This window comes from Magallana gigas, chromosome 10, assembly GCF_963853765.1.
Source record: "Magallana gigas chromosome 10, xbMagGiga1.1, whole genome shotgun sequence".
NCBI lineage: Eukaryota > Metazoa > Mollusca > Bivalvia > Ostreida > Ostreidae > Magallana > Magallana gigas.
In genome coordinates, this window is record NC_088862.1 from 19,723,822 (window position 1) to 19,743,680 (window position 19,859).

The window sequence follows — 19,859 nt, forward strand, 5'->3', positions numbered from 1 at the left end:
GTACAATGGAACTCCATATCAGAAAATTGATCCCATACTGATAGGACTATGATTTTCCTTGATGAACTTGTTAAATTTAATAAACTCCCAAAACATTACCATTATTACCATACTATCATGTAAAAACGTAAGTTTAATATTACAAACAATTTTAAAATTGCCAAAACACTACAATCATATCAGTAATTTTGAATTTTTATTTAAATTAATGCCCTATAGGGTCACTTCATCAATTTACTTGACTAATAAATTTAAACAACTTCTAAAAATAGTTAACTTCTTTATTAATAATGATATTATTTATTTCCTTATAATGATAGAAACTTTTGGTTTACAGGAAATAGTTTTAAAATAGGCCCAAAACCAGCGCCCATTTTACAGATTATCAATTTTCCCTAAACACATGCTCCATCTAAACCATGGCTCAGATAATGGCTCCCTTGGGACAAATGAATTCATGAGCCACACTTGTCTTTGATGTTCTTATTAGCTCCTAAGAATTTATCATTGACAAACAAAAAGTTGGCATTGTCAGTTGATAGAATACTTATAAAAAATAAATTTCGTTAAGGCATAAAGAATAAAACTTCTAACTGGATGTTTTTATATTAATTTATTTTAGAGTGTTTTAATACTATTTATTAATTAACAACATCTGTAAGGATCACCTCCCTTACTTTTCATCATCAGTGTACAATATATAGAATAAGGAAAATGAAAACTGTCATAGAATCATTAAATCTTGTCTGATCTTAAAAAAAATTGCAGGTGCACATCTTCAGATGGTGATCAATATATGTACAAATTTTCAAACTGTTCCATGCAGGAGTAAAAAATTCTATAGGGGGGACAAAGTTACCTCTACAGACAGGGTGAATCCAATATACCACCCTAAACTTCGTTTGCGGGGGTATAATAAATCATCTTAACATTGTAAATAGACTTAGAAGAAAGTATGTACAATATCAAAACAAACAAAATTTACAAGAGTAAATCACCTTCACCCCTCCCCCTCCCAAAAAAACCCCCCAAACAAACACAACAAGACATTTTCAAAAACTAAAATTGATATTGCTTAGCCCGCATTTCCTCTAATTTTCTTAAATTTTGATTATTTTTTTAAGCTTCCAATAATAAAATATTTCTGATTTCTATGTATTTATGAAAACTTTATATAAAGATATGAATTGACAGAAAAGCTAATATACTGACCATTTAGTAAGAGAAAAACTGATTCAATGTATAGAATGGGCGCATTAAAAAGCTTAAAAAAATGTTATTTGATTGGCAAATCATATTTTAAAAACATATTCTGAAACCTAAGTATCATATCATTAGTTCACATTTTAGTAAAAAAAAAAAACTAACATTAAAGATATTGTTTTTGAAAATGCTAAAACAGACTCATTAATCTACAGCAATTCTGAATTGCGAAACATGTGATATTTTCCTACGCCAATAATCCGCCAAAAATATAGTCCTTGTTAGATTCTAAACAATGATTACTTTTCTATGCCAAGTTGTATGATGGTAAAAAAGAAAGAAAAATATACTATTTTAATTTCCTTCCATCTTCATATACTGAACGATTATTATAATTTACGTTTGACACGTCGAAAACCAGAAAAGACTCCTTCCTTAAAGCTTTTAGTATCAGTAGGTGTAACATGCAAGTACACATGTACATATAAACATAAAATAACACTTTTAACAAGAAGTTTCAGAATTGAAAAAAAAATTCATTTAACAATCTTTATTCATTTCTCTAAACAATGTTTTCAATTTCTTCCATCCTGTTTGTCCGGCAACACCATTTATTTTCTGGGGAAAAAAAATGAAACTTATGTCAATTTGTAGATTTTGAAGAAAGCGTGACTTTCTTTCTTTAAAAAACATTCTGTAAAATATTCTTAACAAAAATACACACATGTAGCTGAACCAAATTTTTAAGTTTTCAACCATTCTAAAGTTTTTACTATATGAAAATTCTTGCCATTTGGGTGAGTGATTTCCACCTTACCTTCAAGTAATTTACAATGATGTACGGTAGTATCGATATTCAAATATTTTAGTACATTTTTTGGCACTTTGGCACATCGTTCAAACTAAAATAAAAAGTTTCCTGTATAAGAGAATATCATTCATTTTAGAAATACATGTTCCTACCTCTAAATCATCAAACACTGTTTGACTTTCAATGGTTTGGGAGAGATCAGGCCAAGGAAGACTGTGTTCTAAAATCAAGATGGCTGCTTGCTGCACTGAGTGAACTTGCTCTCTATTATCACATTCTAAAAAAAGGGAAAATTTTAACATTGTATAAAGTAACCTTCTAGACCATGCACAGTTCACAGTGAGCAATGAGTGAAAGATAATTTGAGAAGTCTCATTGATTTTATGTTTTCTTCAGTCACTCATTGCAATAGAACAAATTCAACTGTCAGCTTAATTTCATGAATTTCTATTCTTACATGGATAACGAAAAATACAACAAATCATGCAATCTTCTCTTCAAATATGACAAGTAAGACACAACATTGTAACAATAGTACACACATCACACCTTTAAGTTCCTGTAATATTTCCCTCAAGAACATCTGCATAACTGTCTCCCCTCCAAAGATAAATGATCTACATCTGTCAGTTATATCCTCCAAAATAAGGGTATTTATAGATGATCTTTTATCATTGTTAGTAATAACCAGTAAAAAATTCCATAACAACTTAAATATGTCTTCTGTAAAAGGGATGCTGATTGGGTAAATCCACGTCTTCATTCTTATTCCAATTGTTAAAAAGCTTGTTATAAGGTAAATTGACTCTGCCACTTCAGTATTCTTTTCCTGTACAGTAACACAAAATAAAAGGTAACTAGTTTTATTAATTATATTCAATTTAAGACTTCCATGTAGTCACAGATTTTCATTTCATATAAATTATATGTATAAAAATGTTCCATATGATAATACTTAATAAATCAAATCTAATTTACGAAAATTCTATGTAACAAACATAGACTTTTGAACTGACTAGAAGAAACACAAAAGTCCATGTCAATGTAGATACATGTACAAACCATTGTTCTCCTAAGGAAACAGCACAAGAGCTCTACTATCTGTTCTGTGTTTGGAAACATCAGCAATTGGTTTGCCACTGTCTGCAAAGATGAGATCAACAGATACAGTGTAGTGGAACTAAATGTAGCTCCCTCTGAATTTGTCACTTGAATAGATGCCTGACCATTCAAGATGAGATGGAAAGGCAAATGAGATATTATCTCTATTACTGTAAATTCCTAATTAAACGCAAGGAATAAATATCTGCATACAATCACGAGAAACCCGTCTCATGAATTAAAAAAAATTTTGCTTTGAATTTTCAGACAAATGTAAACCACATGAAACTATGATATAATTTTGGTATTTGCAATTTTATGTTCTCGTCATGTGATGGAAAACCGATGAATGGTGGAATTAAGTACTCCCGTAAAATAAGGAATCTTCAGTATTAGTGCTACATGTGAGCTAATTTACCTCTGTAATGGCCACCATTTGATTGAATAAATTCCTATCTACTGCTACATGATGTAAGGGGCATTCAACAGCATCTAGAATAAATTCAAGCAACACTTTTTAACATTTTTAAAACTCTTCTATTTCACAGGTATCCTTATGGTCTATTACTGAAGCCAATATAACTAGCTCCATGTGGACTTAAACTGGACAGCAGTGAACGCCTGTAATTAATTTGGTCATGTTGTTTGGTTGAAAAAGTCTTGATGTGTAAAACATACCAAAAAACTATATATGATATTAGTCAAATTTGGCCCCTATAATTTGCTATTTTTAAAATGATTCAGGTACATTAATTTTTGTGTTATTTTATAAAAGAGTTGACATGAAATATGTTTTTCACATATATTTGGTTTATATGCACTCACTGGCAGTATATGACGTCAGAAGTGACGCTATTTTTATAATTCAATCAAAATTAATCAAAATTTGACATTTTTCTCATCTTTTATTCGAATGGGAAATATTGAGCGACTCTTTGAACAAGAACGAACTTTTTGTCACTTATAAGTATTAAAGAAATAAATCTTTGGTGAAAATATTTTGTTTGTTCAAGCAGTCGCTTAATGTTTCCTTAAAGAAAAACTGTTTCAAAACAAGCCGTTTTATGCTAAAAATGAGAAAATGGCGGGAAAAGGTAAACTATATGATGTCATATTTTTAAATTGTGGGCACTAGAATCAAATTGAAAATTATGAAAAAACTTCAAATGTATTTTTGCACAAATAAAACAAAGAATTACAGTAAAATGACAATGTTCATTTAAGGGGGCCATTTTAGGCCCAATTAAATCATATATAGTCCTTTAATTAAAGCTACATGTACCTTATTTCAATGCAAATGAAAGATGCAAAGTTATGTAATACAAAAATTCTAAGGTTCTCTTGTACACAGAAACAGCCACAAACATAATCAGAGATTTAAATCCCTTCCTTTGACTTGTTTAATTCAGGAGGGGGTGTGAACTTGCATGACTGTCTTATCTGTAACTGAATATGTGGTTTATATAACTATAACCGTATCAATGTTATAGCTTACCAAATGCAGATCTGAACAAAAACTGTACATACAATCCCTGCTCTTCTATGGTCAAAGGATACTTGTTGTATCTACAAATAAGGAAATCAACATCTCAACCTTTACCTTTTTACATGGCAAAGACAATCATTTCAATTATATGAGTATATATATATATATATTTGTAAACAGTTTTATTCAATCCAAGCAATTCAGTTTTACATAGCACAAATAAATCATTTAAGCTGAAAATGTTCATTCTATTTTCCACTGTTTTAATTACTAAAATCCCTTTAAAACTGAGCAAAATCAAACAAATACATACCTGTGTTGCATCACCTGTAGTAGGTACTTGCAGGACTCTATAGGTAGCCGATTGTTTCGTACCAGGTCCGCAAGTTTTCTGTAATCTCCCTCCCTTAGTGTCGGAACATGGTAGAACAGTTCTATTACCCTCCTTAAGATTTTGTTATCCAAGCAAATGAGATCAGCCATATCCATCTCTAAATGTGTGAGAAAGCAGCAATATGTATGACAAGCAACATGTCCAAAACCCTATCAGATGGCTCTGGCTTTAAAAAATTTATCATTAGAAAAATTTTGACTTTCAGTTTATTAAGATGCTTTCAACATACAGTATATCTGATTTTATTCCCAATGAGTTCATTTTCGCTTTTTTTTGTTACCAATTCAACATCGAAAAAAATACAATATGCAAAAATGATACACTGTATTGTTTGCTTTATATTTATGAAACTATTTAATTTGCAAAAATGACTGATACAAATAAAAAAGTTACATATTTGCCCCATTCTTTGCTGATTTTGTGACACATATGAGAAAAAAACCAGATAAACAGTATTGTATAAAGAGTTATTTTTGCCCTTCTTCGCCTAGTTTTGTTAAAAGATAATTTGAGACATGAGTTTTTGGTAGGTCTTAATTTTGCCCACTGACATGAAGGGCGGAAGGGGCAAAATAAAATTAAATATTTCTCTGTATATAGTATGACATGTATCAGTATCACAAGTTAACTTAAGAGATGTGTTTTTTCCCTAAAAATACTTAAATTGATGAATTTTCACCACCTCATGGGTTCCTTCATCTAAAACTAAACAACTACACATCACTGAGATAGGGACCATCTCAAAGGGTCCCATTTAAATAATGGTCAATAAGATAAGAGCATTTCAGAGGATTTTGCTTTGACATTGACCTATGACATGAAAATGTTCAGGTTGGCATATAGAACTTTATGTCAAACTCATTATCCCTTACCGACAGGCTTTGTTTGGTAAAATATGAGCAAGATTAACCAAAGCCAAATAAATTATAATATAAAACTGGATTCTAAAGAAATCTACTACAACCTTCACATTTGACCTTGAAATTTGGTTAAGGTTGCTGCACACCCTTTTACCCAAAAGCTCTGTTTATGTGAAGTATGAGCAAGATAAGGGTTAGGTGAGAGTAAATATGCTCTGAATTTTTTTTGGCATGGTCTGATATGACCTTGACCTAGACACATCATTCAAGATCACTGCATAGCTTTGATCAAAAGCACTCTGTGAGTAAAGTATGGGCCAGATTGGACCAAGGGGAGAGAATATATGTCATGGACAAGTGATACTGGATGGACAAATGGATGAAAGGATGGATGGACAGACAGAGAGATCACTATAGGGTACCCAAGAGTGCAGCCCTAATTATGACTACTCATATCACTGTAAACGTACTCTATTTGGCTGTGTTTTCTATTATGCGCTTTGGCGGAATGCAGCTTCTGCTAAATCAAGTACAGATCGCTAAATGCCTTGCATTTATGTATAAGAAAAGTCACATTCAGGAATACGCTAATTCAAATCTACGCCAACTTGACGTGTTCAAAAACTAATTTTCCCCAAATATAATATGTTTACAGTATCAAGATGTTTGTACATGAATATAAAAGAATTATATTATTGAAGTAAGTTTGATTTTTTAAGACTTAGATTTTTTTCCAATGAACTTTGCATTTATGCAAAGTTTTCTACTCTGTGCAAAGTCAACAAATATTTTGCAAAGGATACATCAAATATATATTACCTAACACAGAATAAACAAACACAGAAACTTCTGTGCTGTTTGTATTGGTTGTTCTACAGGCGAGGTTCCTTAGAACCTCCATGATTTGACCAGACATCACTGGATTCCTCACACAGGATCTGAACAATGCAGGCAACAATTCCAAGAAGGCACGCTTTGTATCCTCTCTGTAAGATACATTATGGCCACACATGTATATTATCAATAATACCGGTATATATTATTCAAGCAACTCCATACACTGTATTTCCATTTGTTTTAAGTGATCCTTTGTAAATGATAAAATTTAATAAAATGTACAGATACTGAAGTATGCTAGAGGTACTACACAAGACACTGGTTGCAAGTTTGTTACATGCTCAGTAAAGGATTGACACTATATACCCAAAACAAAAGGCTACTTTGTTTACAAACGACCCTAAAAGGTTACTAAGAAATGCTGAACAATTCAATATTCACAGGAAATGGTTTGGATGTTTTTCACACAGTTGAGACATCCTTTCAACTCCACTTTTAAATGAAAAATTGAAATTACATTCTACAATGAGCCATTCATAAATTTCCAGCTAAAAATGTCTTGATACCAGAGTAAAATTTCTTTTGACTTTAATTCATTAATGTCATTGAATAACAGACAAAGAACATACAACATTTCGTTTATGATTAAGATAGTTTTCATCAGGCATTGAAGCTAAATGTATTTCATTTACTATGCTGTTTTTATTTCACTATAATATAACAAAAGTTATATATGCAAATCGTTAATAAAACAAACCTGATGAACATTTCCTCATTTTCTGTAACAACCCGGGAGAAGAATTGTAACAGCAGTTTTTTCTCCTTAGACAGGTCATGAATCCATGTGAAGCGAGACACAAGCACAGACAATAGCTGCTGGACACCTTCTGTAGCATAAATACTCTTTGGTAAATTTATTTAAAGGAATAAGGAATCATTTAATCTTTATTCGTTTGATGAGATATTGGCACTTCTGATTGGTCAAAAAATTTCTTAGTCTGACCCTACAGTGGGGCATAATTCAAATTACATTTTGCAGAGTATAAGTCAACATGTAAAGGGATTTTACTATTTTATTATCATGAAGCCAATAACTGGTAGTTAAAATCTGTAAGTTATTAGATTACGGTATATCATCATTTAGAAGCCAAAACATTTTTTGGGGCTTTTTAGCAAACCCCAAATTTGCCGGGTTTTTATGATATACTTTTGTCACAACTTTTCTGTTTTTATAAAAACAATGAAATGCTTTCCCTGCGTTACCTCAAGAATTAAATATGTATATCATAAAGTATAGTGTATAATACGCACCCCCTAAAGTTGACCAAAAAATGGGGAAAAAACCGGCAGGTCCTGTGTATAATACACACCCAAAAAAGGCATAATCAACGGCTGCCATATTTCCCCCAAAACTATCAATGTTTCATGATAATTTTATAATCCATGCGCAATTTCTGTAATTTTGTGATCGGAACATAGCTCAGACGATGAAAATCGAAAGCCGCCATATTTTCCAAATAACTATCAATGTTCAATGATAATTTTGTAACCCAAGCGCAATTACTGTAATTTCATGATCGGAACATTGCCCAAAGCAATATTAGAGTCAAAGTTCTTTTACTTAAAAAAGACGGTATGATTTACATGGGCGGTATCAAATATCATTTGACACTTCGTAAAGAAAGAGTTAAAATTCTCATACAACAGTGGAGAAGTTGAAGATCATCATAAGTAGAGAAGAACAGCAACCGAGCTTGGTGCTTAAAAGTAATGTTTGCAGATATAAACCAATTAAAACAACATCAAGAGATATGTATGTCGTATATCGTCATTATCAAGTCATACAAATGATCGATGTATTTTTAGCAGTGTTTATGTAAAGCAATAACGTTTAACTGCATAACTGGACACAAAGTAGTCAAGTTAAATAATATCATAATATTTGCTAATCTTCATGCACTTGAAAATACCTTGTGAAGTCCGACGCAAGACAGGTGCATGCCTATGACATGGAAATTGTTAAACAAACACTCACTACGCGCCGAGTCAAAAGGTGGCTACTTACATAATGGCAAATACACTGGCGATATTGAAAGTTGTTTAATGCAAGGAATAGTGTTGAGAGAGAACAAATATTTTAATACATGTAAATGGAAATAAAACTAAGAATAAGGTATTTCTGACACAGTAAATTTAGTATACACTCATACAACTTTCACTACACGCTTTACTGTATCGGCAGTCACTATTCCCCTGGTATCAAGAATCCTGGCTTGAAGAAATGGGGGGAAATTTTTGTACAATGTACAATACGCACCCCCACTTTTGATCAAATTTTGGATGAGAAAACTGTGTGTTATACATGCGAATTTACGGTAATTAGAAAGCAATCAGTAATATGAATTCAATGTGAATTTTTAAAATTATTTTTCAGTAAGAATAATTAGTGCAAAAGGCAATCAGTCAATACCGTTGTTCTGGCATTTGCTGGCCATGAGCCTTTCTATGACCTGTAGGATTGGTGAGGTATATGATGAATCATAACTCTCCTCTTGTAAGTAGTTCAGCAGGTACTGTGTAATGGTGAGACATAGACTACTGTTGTATTCTGTCTTTTGATTGGTTGACAAGAAGAACGACATGATGTCACAGACAGTGATGTTCAAAGAATGGACAGTGCACTATAAATAAATGTTTATACATGTGTAATAAATAACACGGTGTGTGTGTAATAAACTATGTACCAGTACATAATTATGACAAATTCAAAGTCCATTTGTATATGCATATATGGTTAAAAAGTTTGGCCGAGATTATATGAAGTTGTTGGCTGACAAAAAAAAAATATTCCCCAAAACAAAAGAAGAGATAGAAGTAGCATAAAAAGAGCATACAGGATGCATATGTGGAAGTGAGACATATCAATTAATTAAGTAAAAATAAATCATCTTCAATTAGATTATTCATCTGATTACAAAGGGTACCTGTTCTGTATCTGGCCTTGTCTTCTTGTTTTTTAGACTGTTTTCAGAATGAGGAGCATAGGGAAAGAACTTCAAGAAATGTTGCTGGAAATCAGGCAAGAAATGAGCAAGGCTGCTTTGCCAACCCACCTGCATTAAAAAAAAACCACAAATGATAAATATCTCTCCTCAAAGATACCTAACAATAAAACACAAATAAACATTAATTACAATTCTTTAAAGGGGCAGTTTCATGAATTTTTTTTTTTATTTTGATTTTCCATTTTTAATAATTATAGAACAAGGTATATTTTAATAATGGTCTGCCAAAATTTCAACATTATTTTTTAAGCCACAGCACTAACAAAAATGACATTTTTTGTGATGTAAACAGAGTTTGTGCCATGTGTTTGTTTACATAAGTTGCAAATACTGTTAAATCAAAAGCTATGAACTCCTTAGATTTTTCTATCTGCAAGTTTATTATGCACATAATTTAACAGTTTCTAGTATTGTTACCTCTGATTCTGTTTAAAATGATATATTTTCTATTCAGTAAATAGATATAAATAAAAACATGGCAAGAGCCTAGTTTCAATAACAAGAAATTGTGAGCTATATGTACCCCCGGTATATTGCTTATCAACAATAACTGGCATTTAAATTTTGGTTGACCATTTAAAATATCTTAGTTCAGCATTGAAACTATAAAAAAAAAGAAAGAAAAAAAACCTGTTATCTTGTCCCTTTGAATAGTAAGAATAACTTTCTGCTCACAGATCAAAATTAATCAATGAAGATTGGTTCTTAATTATTTTTTTGTTTGACTTTTGTGGAGTGGAAGGTAACTCCCAAAATTTCTGGTTCTTGCACTTGCATGATTTCATGATACGCGAACTACATAATACACCCATCTGGAATACACCCATCTGGACCCACACACTTCAATTTAGTACTGGAGCTATGGATAGCCAAACATTCATTCAGTAAGTCTAAATGACCCACTGGTGACAAGGAGTTTTATACTATTAATACAAAATACAGTGGCCCCCGGGTATAACGAGCTCGGATATAAGGAGGTACCGCTTACAACGAGATGATTGTGTGGTCCCAAATAATTTCTTTATTAATTCCTTTTAAAAAATACAAGATACAACGAGATTGTTTATAACGGGACTCTGTATATTACGACGTGAAAATTTTTCCCCGTTAGTTGTACGCGCTTTTGGATATAACGAGGTACTCGCTGCACGCTTGATTGCACACGCTGGTTCCAGGTATAACTAACGGTATGGCCGGTAATTTTTACAGGTATGTATACACAGAACAAAAGATTAAAAGTATTCAGGAATAATGATGAGTTGTTTTTATTGCAATGTTCACAGCCATGGCTTCGAAGTAAAAGAAAAGGACAAGAATTTCGCTAAAAACAATAGGACTTATTTAGATATAATTTGTGCCCGTTAGTTGTAAATGCTATCGGATATAACAAGGTACTCTCTGCAAAGGAAAGTAATTTCGCTAGAAAGATTAGGACTTAGTTAACAATGAATCAAAATTTGAAAGTGAAATTGCAAAGGACTACGGACTAACTTTTGAGTACATTTAATACAATTTAAAAAACCCCACCAAGATATAGAAAGCTTGGAAGAGTTAGGGACTTGTTGAGAAAAGCGCGTGACTCTAAAAATAGCGATACCGACATTGGGCCTTCCCATATTATGTAAGTGTTGATTCACTGGTTAAGGTATTAAATTTCGACAGATGTACTAAGTTAGTATAATTCAGAGTGAAATTAAAGATGATGACGAGACAGAAACCGAAAAAAGATGGTGATGATATCGGTGTGTCAGGAAAAACTCGAGAATAATCTACAAAAAAAATGCATTAAATGCGGTAACGATTTTCAAACCTTCTTCATGCAGAAAACAGACATCAAAGATTCCACATTAACTGTTTTACAAAATTAAAACTGATTGACTTATTGAAACTTACCAAAAAATTAAAAAAAAAAAAAAAGCAACCGACAATCACACAGTTTTGTCTCTCATTAAGTGAAAGTAACATATGTTTAGATTGTACACGTAATTATTCCATGGTCATTTACATGAATATGCTGTAAGTATGTTACTTTTCAACAAAATTTGAATAAATTATACGTATTTATTTTATTATCACTTGTTTATAAATGTTATTTGAAATGTACAGAACAACGATCACGTGTCGCCTTGGGAAATGCCAACCTCGGATATAATGAGTATCGGTTATAACAAGAAATAAATCTATGTCCCCAGCATCTCGTTATACCCGGAGGCCACTGTATACATGTAAGAATAGGAAAAAGATGTAGCTTCCTTTTACATGTTTTAACCAAGAATTCATTACATACCGTTCCTTATAACTGACTTTTGCTATTAATTCATTATTGATTATAATTGATTAACATTCACATTTAATACAGCCATATAAGTGGTTTTCATCCTGCATAAAACATGTACTAATACAGTGTAATAGATTGGTACCTGTATGACTTGTTCTGAGTAATGCCACAATATTTGGATTGTTTTCACCACACTGTGTCGCAGTGAACAGGCTTCTAAAGACAACAGATGCCCTGGATCAAAGTTAAAACAAGTCAGTATGAATTTACAAAAACAGAGGCCCATGAGCCACATTGCTCACCTGAGGAACAATAGGCATGATAAAATCAGCCTAATGGAGTCAAAATACAACTTATCAAGACAAACGTAGTTTACCGTATTTTTCATGGCATATGCCGATGCGGATTGCTAATTTTTAGAAAAAATTCAGGAAAAATCCTTAGACTAGCCAATCTTGGGGATAAGCCGACTTTCATTCGATGATTACCATAATCCGGTGAATATAATACGCAGAAATGTACAATATGCACCCCCCACTTTGGGCCTGGAAGTGGTGAAAAAATGCTAGTTGGATGTATAATATGCATAAAAAAAATTGACCAAACAGTAATGCTGAGTATCAACAAAGCAGTTATACTTTGTATACACGCTCAGTTTCATCGCGGAAATACACTACTGGAAATAAAAAAACACAATATTTTTTTTTAAAAGGCTTTTGAAACTAGGCCTAATACATCGTGGTAAAATCTTAATTTCATTATCCATGTTTTAAATAGATCTAGTATTAAATTAATTACCGTAAATAAAATCAACCACTTTTAACAAACGCTTATAATTGTTTAGTCATTACAACCCATGTGTAGTAAAAAAAATGGTGAAAAACAGACAGTGTATAGGTATGGAGATAAGAGACCTAATTAAATTCTTAAATGATGCCGATCAAAGTGATCAATTTGTGGCCTGGAACATAATAAAATATGTGCACAAATAGTTGTGTATAGTACACATAGCCTAAGGGGAGTGTCTGAGATACCGTGGCCAAGGTGTCAAGCGTTTGCGGTGGGGAAGCACAACAATGGCTTAAATTAACGGAATAGGTTATAGAATTATTTATATTCATAATTATTTGCAATAAATCAATTATCATTACATGTATACATGTAAATGGTCAAAATTGAGCCACGTGTAAGCTGATCGGTTACAAATGGCACATGGCCATCCAGGCCCGCATTCTTTTAATAACACTTGAAATGGCGGCGTTCACGGAGATAAAGAATAGGCAGTTCAAATTATTTATTAAAGGCCATTTTGAAACAGCTTATTGATAAACAGGACTTTTAGTATACATTTTCTTTAATAACATGCTATAGCAATGATTTCCTAAGGGTTAAATATTAATATATATGTGAAAATGAAGTACCGGTACAAATACTTTCAGAATATCGATGTAGAAAGTTAAAAGAGTACTGAAAATTATTTAATTTGCCAATCATATATATTTTAAGCAAGTTTTAAAAATGTGGATGATTGATCTCTTCCATATATGTTACTTATCGTAATTTTCAATAGTGTAAAACAGTCCCTTTTGTAACAGGATTATTTTCTAGTCATATCACATATTCAGCAGTGCAGTTCTCAAAAAGATCCTGAAGAATTGTTAATATGTGGGATATAAACCTAAATAAAACTCTTGTAAGGCCCAAGAATCATCCAGGATGCAAAGTCTAAATAATTTTTAAGAATCAGCAATATGTCAAAATGCTTGAATACAAGTAAAAACATCTCAGTTTTTGTGAATACTGTAAAACGAGAAAATATGGCGCACTACAAATTTTAGCGCCTTTGGCGCAACTGCCTCTGAGCGCTAAAATAAATAGTGCGCCAACATTTTGTATATGTATTAAATTTCTTTAAGTTGCAAAACAATAACGTTTTTAAGGCTAATATAGAAGTGTTCATTTAAATATCAGATGCTGTCGGTTCTGTTTGTTTAAACAATTACACAGGTAAACGGTATGGGTTATCAGGTATAAGTGCCTAAACATGGATTGATTAATTCAGTTTTAATTGCTTTTTAATATCTCGCATTAGCACCTTGAAAATTGGGCTTCTCCCCATGCCACTTCCATTTAGCGCCTCGAGGTGAAAATGTGATTAAGCGTGGCGATCGTTAACGCTGACAATACATGTTTGATCATAATTTCTTTGATCTCTGACTAGTGGAAATTTAATAAAGAAAACAAGACGATACCTATTTTTTGTGTTTTTTTAATGTAAAATTACTGTGAAAAAGATTCTCTCATGGTGATCGAAACTCATTGTGAATGTAGCATTCGATTTCACTTTTAGTTTCAGGACTCTTCTAGTGTTATCCAAGTCGACACGTTAAATTCAAAGTCCGATAACTCAAATTTGTTTACCAACAAAAATTACACATCATCGCCAATTAATGAAGTTTTCATATCTATCTACTGACGATTTAAACAAAAGTAAGTGTATTGTTCTCAATGACAGTTTACTATGCATGCGAGATAGAAATCAAAGTCGTTGTGTTCAGGTGCTTGAGTGAACACAGAACTAAATTTTATTAAACAACAACATTTTTTGTTTTCTTTTTTAAAGAAAAGATACATGCGCTAAAATATAATTGCGCTAATATACTGGCTCTTGCGTTTGCGCTAAAATACGTATGCGCCAAATTTTCTCGTTTTACAGTAATTAAAATATTTTCCTTTGTAAAATTAGACCCCAAATGTGGCCCAACCCTACTCCTATAGATTTTGATTTGAACAATTTTGAATTTACATTATCTTAGGTTGCTTTCACTAAATTTACAGCATTTCTAGGCAAAGGATTTTTAGAAGATGTTTAAAGATTTTTCTCTATATATTCCTTGGTAAATTTTTGTCCCCCACACCCCTCATCCCACACTGTGATCCATTCTACCCCTGGGGATCATGATTTTCACAACTTTGAATCTACCCTACCTATCAAAGGATGCTTCCACATAAGTTTCAGCTTTCCTGGCCAAATGGTTATTAAGAAGATTTTTGATCAAAAATTTTCAATAATTCCTAATTACCTCCCTTTGAAAAAAGGCATGACCCTTAATTTTCACAACTTTGAATCCCCTTTGCCTAAGGGTGCTTTGTGCCAAGATTGGTTGAAATTGGTCTAATGGTTCTGGAGAAGAACTTGAGAATGTGAACAGTTCACTGACAGATGGACAGACCGATGAGAGACAAAATGTGATCAGAAAAACTCACTTAAGCTTTCAGCTCAGGTGAGCTAAAAAACATTTTCTTACAAACAACACATACATGCATATCAAATCATCACAAAAATTGCATCCTCACAGTCTGATTTGTGTTCTCAAATACATGTATTTTCAAGTTGTTTGGACATATTTACTATAGATTTATGAGTTTATCCATGCAAGTATCTGGGTCACATCTGCAGATCGACATTCATCCTGTGCACGTAATGTACACAAAGGACAAATTCAGACTCCTGTTACTACGCTAACAAACATAAATATACATCAGTTGATTGTTTAATCCTTTCTTACTTTTAAATTATTACTTTTTTCTCATTAAACATGTCAAGGGAAAGCCCCTGTATGACAATTGAGAGAATCCTTGGGTTGATCAGGTTTTATGTTCTTCCTCTGGGGCCATAAATCTTGGACAACCTAACTAATGAACTCAGTCTCACTCTCACAAAAGGAATGTATTTACGGTAATACTGAAATGAAAAGTAAGATTGTCTAAGTTTTCTGGCCCCAGAGCCTGATGCCTTTAGTTAGGACTGACTTACCATCCATATGGCTGTGTTGTGATGATGTTGCCTCTACCCAGCACTCTAGTAGCACAGGGAGTATTGTCTCCAGTAGGCGAAGCACACCGCTCGGTTCCCTCAGATTATAGCCTCTCTCTTCTATCTCCTTCGTCAGGACATTTTTCATTGTGCTATAATATGAAATCACAATTAATCTTATCACAATAGAAACAGTTAGTGCAAAATGAAAATGATTATTCAAAATTTAAAAACTTACTACCGGGTAATAATAATTTTATGAAATAATAAAATCCAAAAATCTCTACCCGCTGATATCTTTACTCTTGTTATATCTAAGAGTTTTTATTTGAATCTTACACGACTCTATATCCTGGGGAAGTCCATGTTTTCTTGAATTGTGTCGGAATGGGAGTACAAGAGACCTCTTCTTCCTCTTGCCACATCACCTTCAGTGCTTGATCTCTTCCTTCTAGTTTTGACTCATACGCCAGAGGTCCTGAACTCTCTACCAATGTTGACAGTAGCTTGCTTAGTCTGGAGAGAACTTGGCTCCTCCACTTATGAGCCTGGATCTTTCCATCTGGTTTAATACTGAGGGATCTATTTCCAGCACTGGACTTTTTACTATTATTTTGGTGTGAAATTTGTTCAATAAAATTTGGAATGATTTGACTTGATCTGTCCACAATAAGAGATGGATAATGTTCCAAGAAAATGTCTAGAATTTGTAAGGAATCACTTTGAATGTCTTCATAAATGTGAGTCATTGCACAGCACACATGTGCACTAACAACAGGAAAAAATGGTCGCATTTTGTAAATGTCCACTAAAGGAGCGATAAGTTTAAAAAGTTTGATTAATGCAGATCTGATGGCTGGGTCCTTATCTACCATTAACTGAGAGATGCGATCTATGACTTGAGAAAGTCGCTGCTCCAGGATTTCAGGGAAAGCAGACAAAAGCTCTTTTAGGCCATTGACAGCATCCAGTCGGACAGATGTACTATAATGTTGACACTGGTTCAGCAAATCCTATATCAAAAGTACAACAATTCATAATTTTGTAAATGTTTACATGCTGATGCATTAATTCCTTTTGTACAATGTTCAATATCATAGATTATTATCTTCTGTCACCTTTCTTTCATGTATAGCTATCATGTCAAACTGTACTTAATGATTGATCTTATATAGATTTTGAATAAGCAGTGACCTGTTTATGATATAGAAACCTATGACCATTACATCTGACTGCAGTGTAATGACAACTAACCACAATGTTAAGGTTCCTTCGAGTAGTGGGCTCGGACCCTGTCCCTGTTTTGATGTGCTGTACCACTTGGACAGACCTGGTTTTAAAGCTAGCATTGGTCACATTATCCGCCTTTTGAAGCTTTCGTCCCACCTTCAGCTTCACTTTTTGAAAGTCTTGGTTTTTCTTTTTCTTTGATTTCGGCATCTTTAACCTGTAGTTTATTACATGCACTACAAAATTTAAGAAACAATATTTACATTTGCAAATTAAATATGCTTCCTTATATGAACATAAAGAATAGGGAAACTGTTCAATTCTGTGTGATTTTTTCATGACATCACAATGATTAATGCACGCACTCACATGCATCACTTTGCAGTTGCATTATTCTAGTATAAGTATAAGTACTAAGTACAAGTTAACAAGAAATGTTTGTGAATCACTTATGCCCCCCCCCCCCCCCCCCTTGGAAACATCCACAGAGAAAATGAACACAAACTGCAAACAATTAGAATTTTTCTTAGTCCATGGGGCATAACTCTGTCGAAAATTGTACAATTGTGCCCAATATTGAACTTGACCTGGATATTATCGTAATTAATCTGTAAACCAAATTTCATTTTTAATTAATATTTGCAACTTCTGTGAAGAAAATGAACGAAAACGGCAAATAAATAGAATTTTTCTACATCCAAGGGACATAACTCTGTCGGAAATTGCTTAATTGTACCCAGTATTAAACTTCATCTAGATATTATCATGATAAACCTGTATACCAAATTTCATTTTAATATGTTCATCCTCTGCACAGAAAATGAGCGAAAACTGCAAATAAGTGGAATTATTCTAAGTCCAAGGGCCATAACTCTGTCAAAAATTGCTCGATCATATCCAATATTGAACTTGACCTCTACTCTGTCCCGAGTTTTTGCTTCCACCACTTTTTGCTTGATATTTCAATAATATTAAATACCTTTGTGCTCAAACTACGTTCATCCACTAAGTAATATGAAAAAAGTCCAGGTATATATAAAAGGTTGAAAAACTTCGTGCCAAGCCACTGTGGATTGCATTGCATCAGCCATTAATAAGCCCAGATGATAACGTTAAAAAATTGTGCGAGGTATCCCGAGTACTTCTGAATGGAGAAAAGATGTAAATATTTCCCATTATAAATCTCCGTAAGAAAATTGTTTTCGTTCCTGTGAAATTTTTTGAGTGAAAAGGGATAATTGTTCAATGAAGATATCTTGGATATATTCCCTTTCATCGATTTCAATTGTATCTCTTTCACAGGTATGTGTATTTTTATTAAAAATAATCAAAAAATGATGGAAGCAATAACTTGGAACAGACTATAGATATTATCATGATAAACCTGTATACAAAATTTCATTTCAATATGTTCATCCTCTGCAAAGAAAATGAACAGAAGCTGTACCAACCGACATACAGACAGACAGAGAGACGGGCAGCAGCAAAGCAATATGAATAAAAATGAATAAAAAGTTCACTGGGACATAAACTTGGTTTGTATGTGATAAATTCTTCTGAGAAGCCCTTCTGGCTTCACAGGATTTGATCATGTGACCAACCAAGTTCATATCCATTATCCAGGTGAACTTTTTTACTTGCTATTTATTTCTTAATTAAAACATAAGTAATAGAAGTTCTCCATATAGACAACACGTGGATATAAGCCAAAATATAGAAATTTCACTTTATATACCTATGAAGTTGAAAAACTTTTCCAATATGGAGGGAAAAAAATCACTTTACATGCAGTACGTTACATCAACAGCATCCATGTTGAATTCTGAATCTCGTACTAACTTCATGTTTGGTGATAATAATTGTTTGTGATGTACAATAAGCAAAAATCACACTCAGATATACATGTACTTGTTAAAAAGATTGAAAAAATAATTAATAATATGTTAATTTTTTGTAACCTGATGCAGTCTAATTTTTCTACTTACCGGGCAATTTCTAAATTTTACATGATTGGATCCTTGCTACTTTGAAGAAAATTGTCGAGTGATGTCTGCTTATTTTTAAATATGATGTCATAATGTATAAACTGGGTGCGCAACATTTCGCACTATAAAAACATATAGATATTAAAGCAGATAAGTGGATCCAACTTAGCATGTTTCAGATTTATCTATAGCAAATTGATAGTGAAAATTGTGTGCATTGGCTTCGGCCACAGTTAATCATTACACCGTAAAACATTAATTTAAAAGGAGAGGAGGAATGACCACAAGTAGGCTGGCCCCAACTCCAAACCCTTCATTTTAATAGTAACCAACACTCTACAGACTGAGCTAAAGGGTTAACCGTCTAGCTTGTGCTTGTAGCACCCTGGCATTGATGAGCCTTTTATTTACACACTATATATATATCACAATATATATCAGGCTGGTTCGAATACCGGCACCAAAGACCTCAGTTGGTAGAACACCTTACTAGAGATTCAGAGGGCCCGGTTCGAATCCCGGTCTGGTCCGTCATTATTTCCCCCCTGATCACGTTACAGTTGAAAAGTAGAATAAGTGTGATAAAGAGTCATCATGTAAGACCCCAAATAATCATTGTGCCGATAATACAAAAAGATTTTAACCAAATATAACATAAATCAATGGACTTACAGCTAAATAACTAATCCGACGTTGTTTATGTGTCCCACACGTGTTGAGCTAAACATTTAGCAAAACGAAATAAATGTTTATTCAAATATATAATGAAATAAAAACCGATACGATATGACA

The 19,859-nt window shown here is 32.9% G+C and overlaps 1 protein-coding gene across 2 annotated transcripts; it reads right to left on the reverse strand.

Annotated features, from left to right (window-relative positions):
* Window positions 1-1,738: 1,738 nt before the first annotated feature.
* LOC105328386 (testis-expressed protein 10 homolog) lies at window positions 1,739-19,806 on the reverse strand. Of its 2 annotated transcripts, none has more exons than XM_034452843.2 (16): window positions 19,740-19,806; window positions 17,107-17,299; window positions 16,192-16,865; window positions 15,853-16,004; window positions 12,178-12,269; window positions 9,677-9,805; window positions 9,163-9,373; window positions 7,450-7,579; window positions 6,675-6,841; window positions 4,915-5,092; window positions 4,611-4,681; window positions 3,534-3,607; window positions 3,077-3,157; window positions 2,564-2,843; window positions 2,167-2,291; window positions 1,739-1,821 (listed from the first exon to the last, which is right to left on the reverse strand). In XM_034452843.2, exons 2-16 carry the CDS (start codon window positions 17,290-17,292, stop codon window positions 1,744-1,746), a joined length of 2,628 nt encoding a protein of 875 aa, XP_034308734.1. In that variant the 5' UTR covers window positions 17,293-17,299; window positions 19,740-19,806; the 3' UTR covers window positions 1,739-1,743. The 2 variants fall into 2 exon arrangements, with proteins under 2 accessions (XP_034308734.1, XP_034308733.1); XM_034452842.2 differs by having other exon boundaries at window positions 17,107-17,318; window positions 19,740-19,793.
* Window positions 19,807-19,859: the final 53 nt, after the last annotated feature.

Bases quoted from the DNA above. Each gene is read 5' to 3' on its own strand.
- LOC105328386 (XM_034452843.2), bottom strand. From the start codon at position 17,292: ATGCCGAAATCAAAGAAAAAGAAAAACCAAGACTTTCAAAAAGTGAAG. The intron at 3,608-4,610 runs GTAAGCTATAAC...AATTTATTCTAG, and splicing joins TTTGTTCAGATCTGCATTTG to ATGCTGTTGAATGCCCCTTA. The intron at 2,844-3,076 runs GTTTGTACATGT...GTTACTGTACAG, and splicing joins GTTTCCTTAGGAGAACAATG to GAAAAGAATACTGAAGTGGC.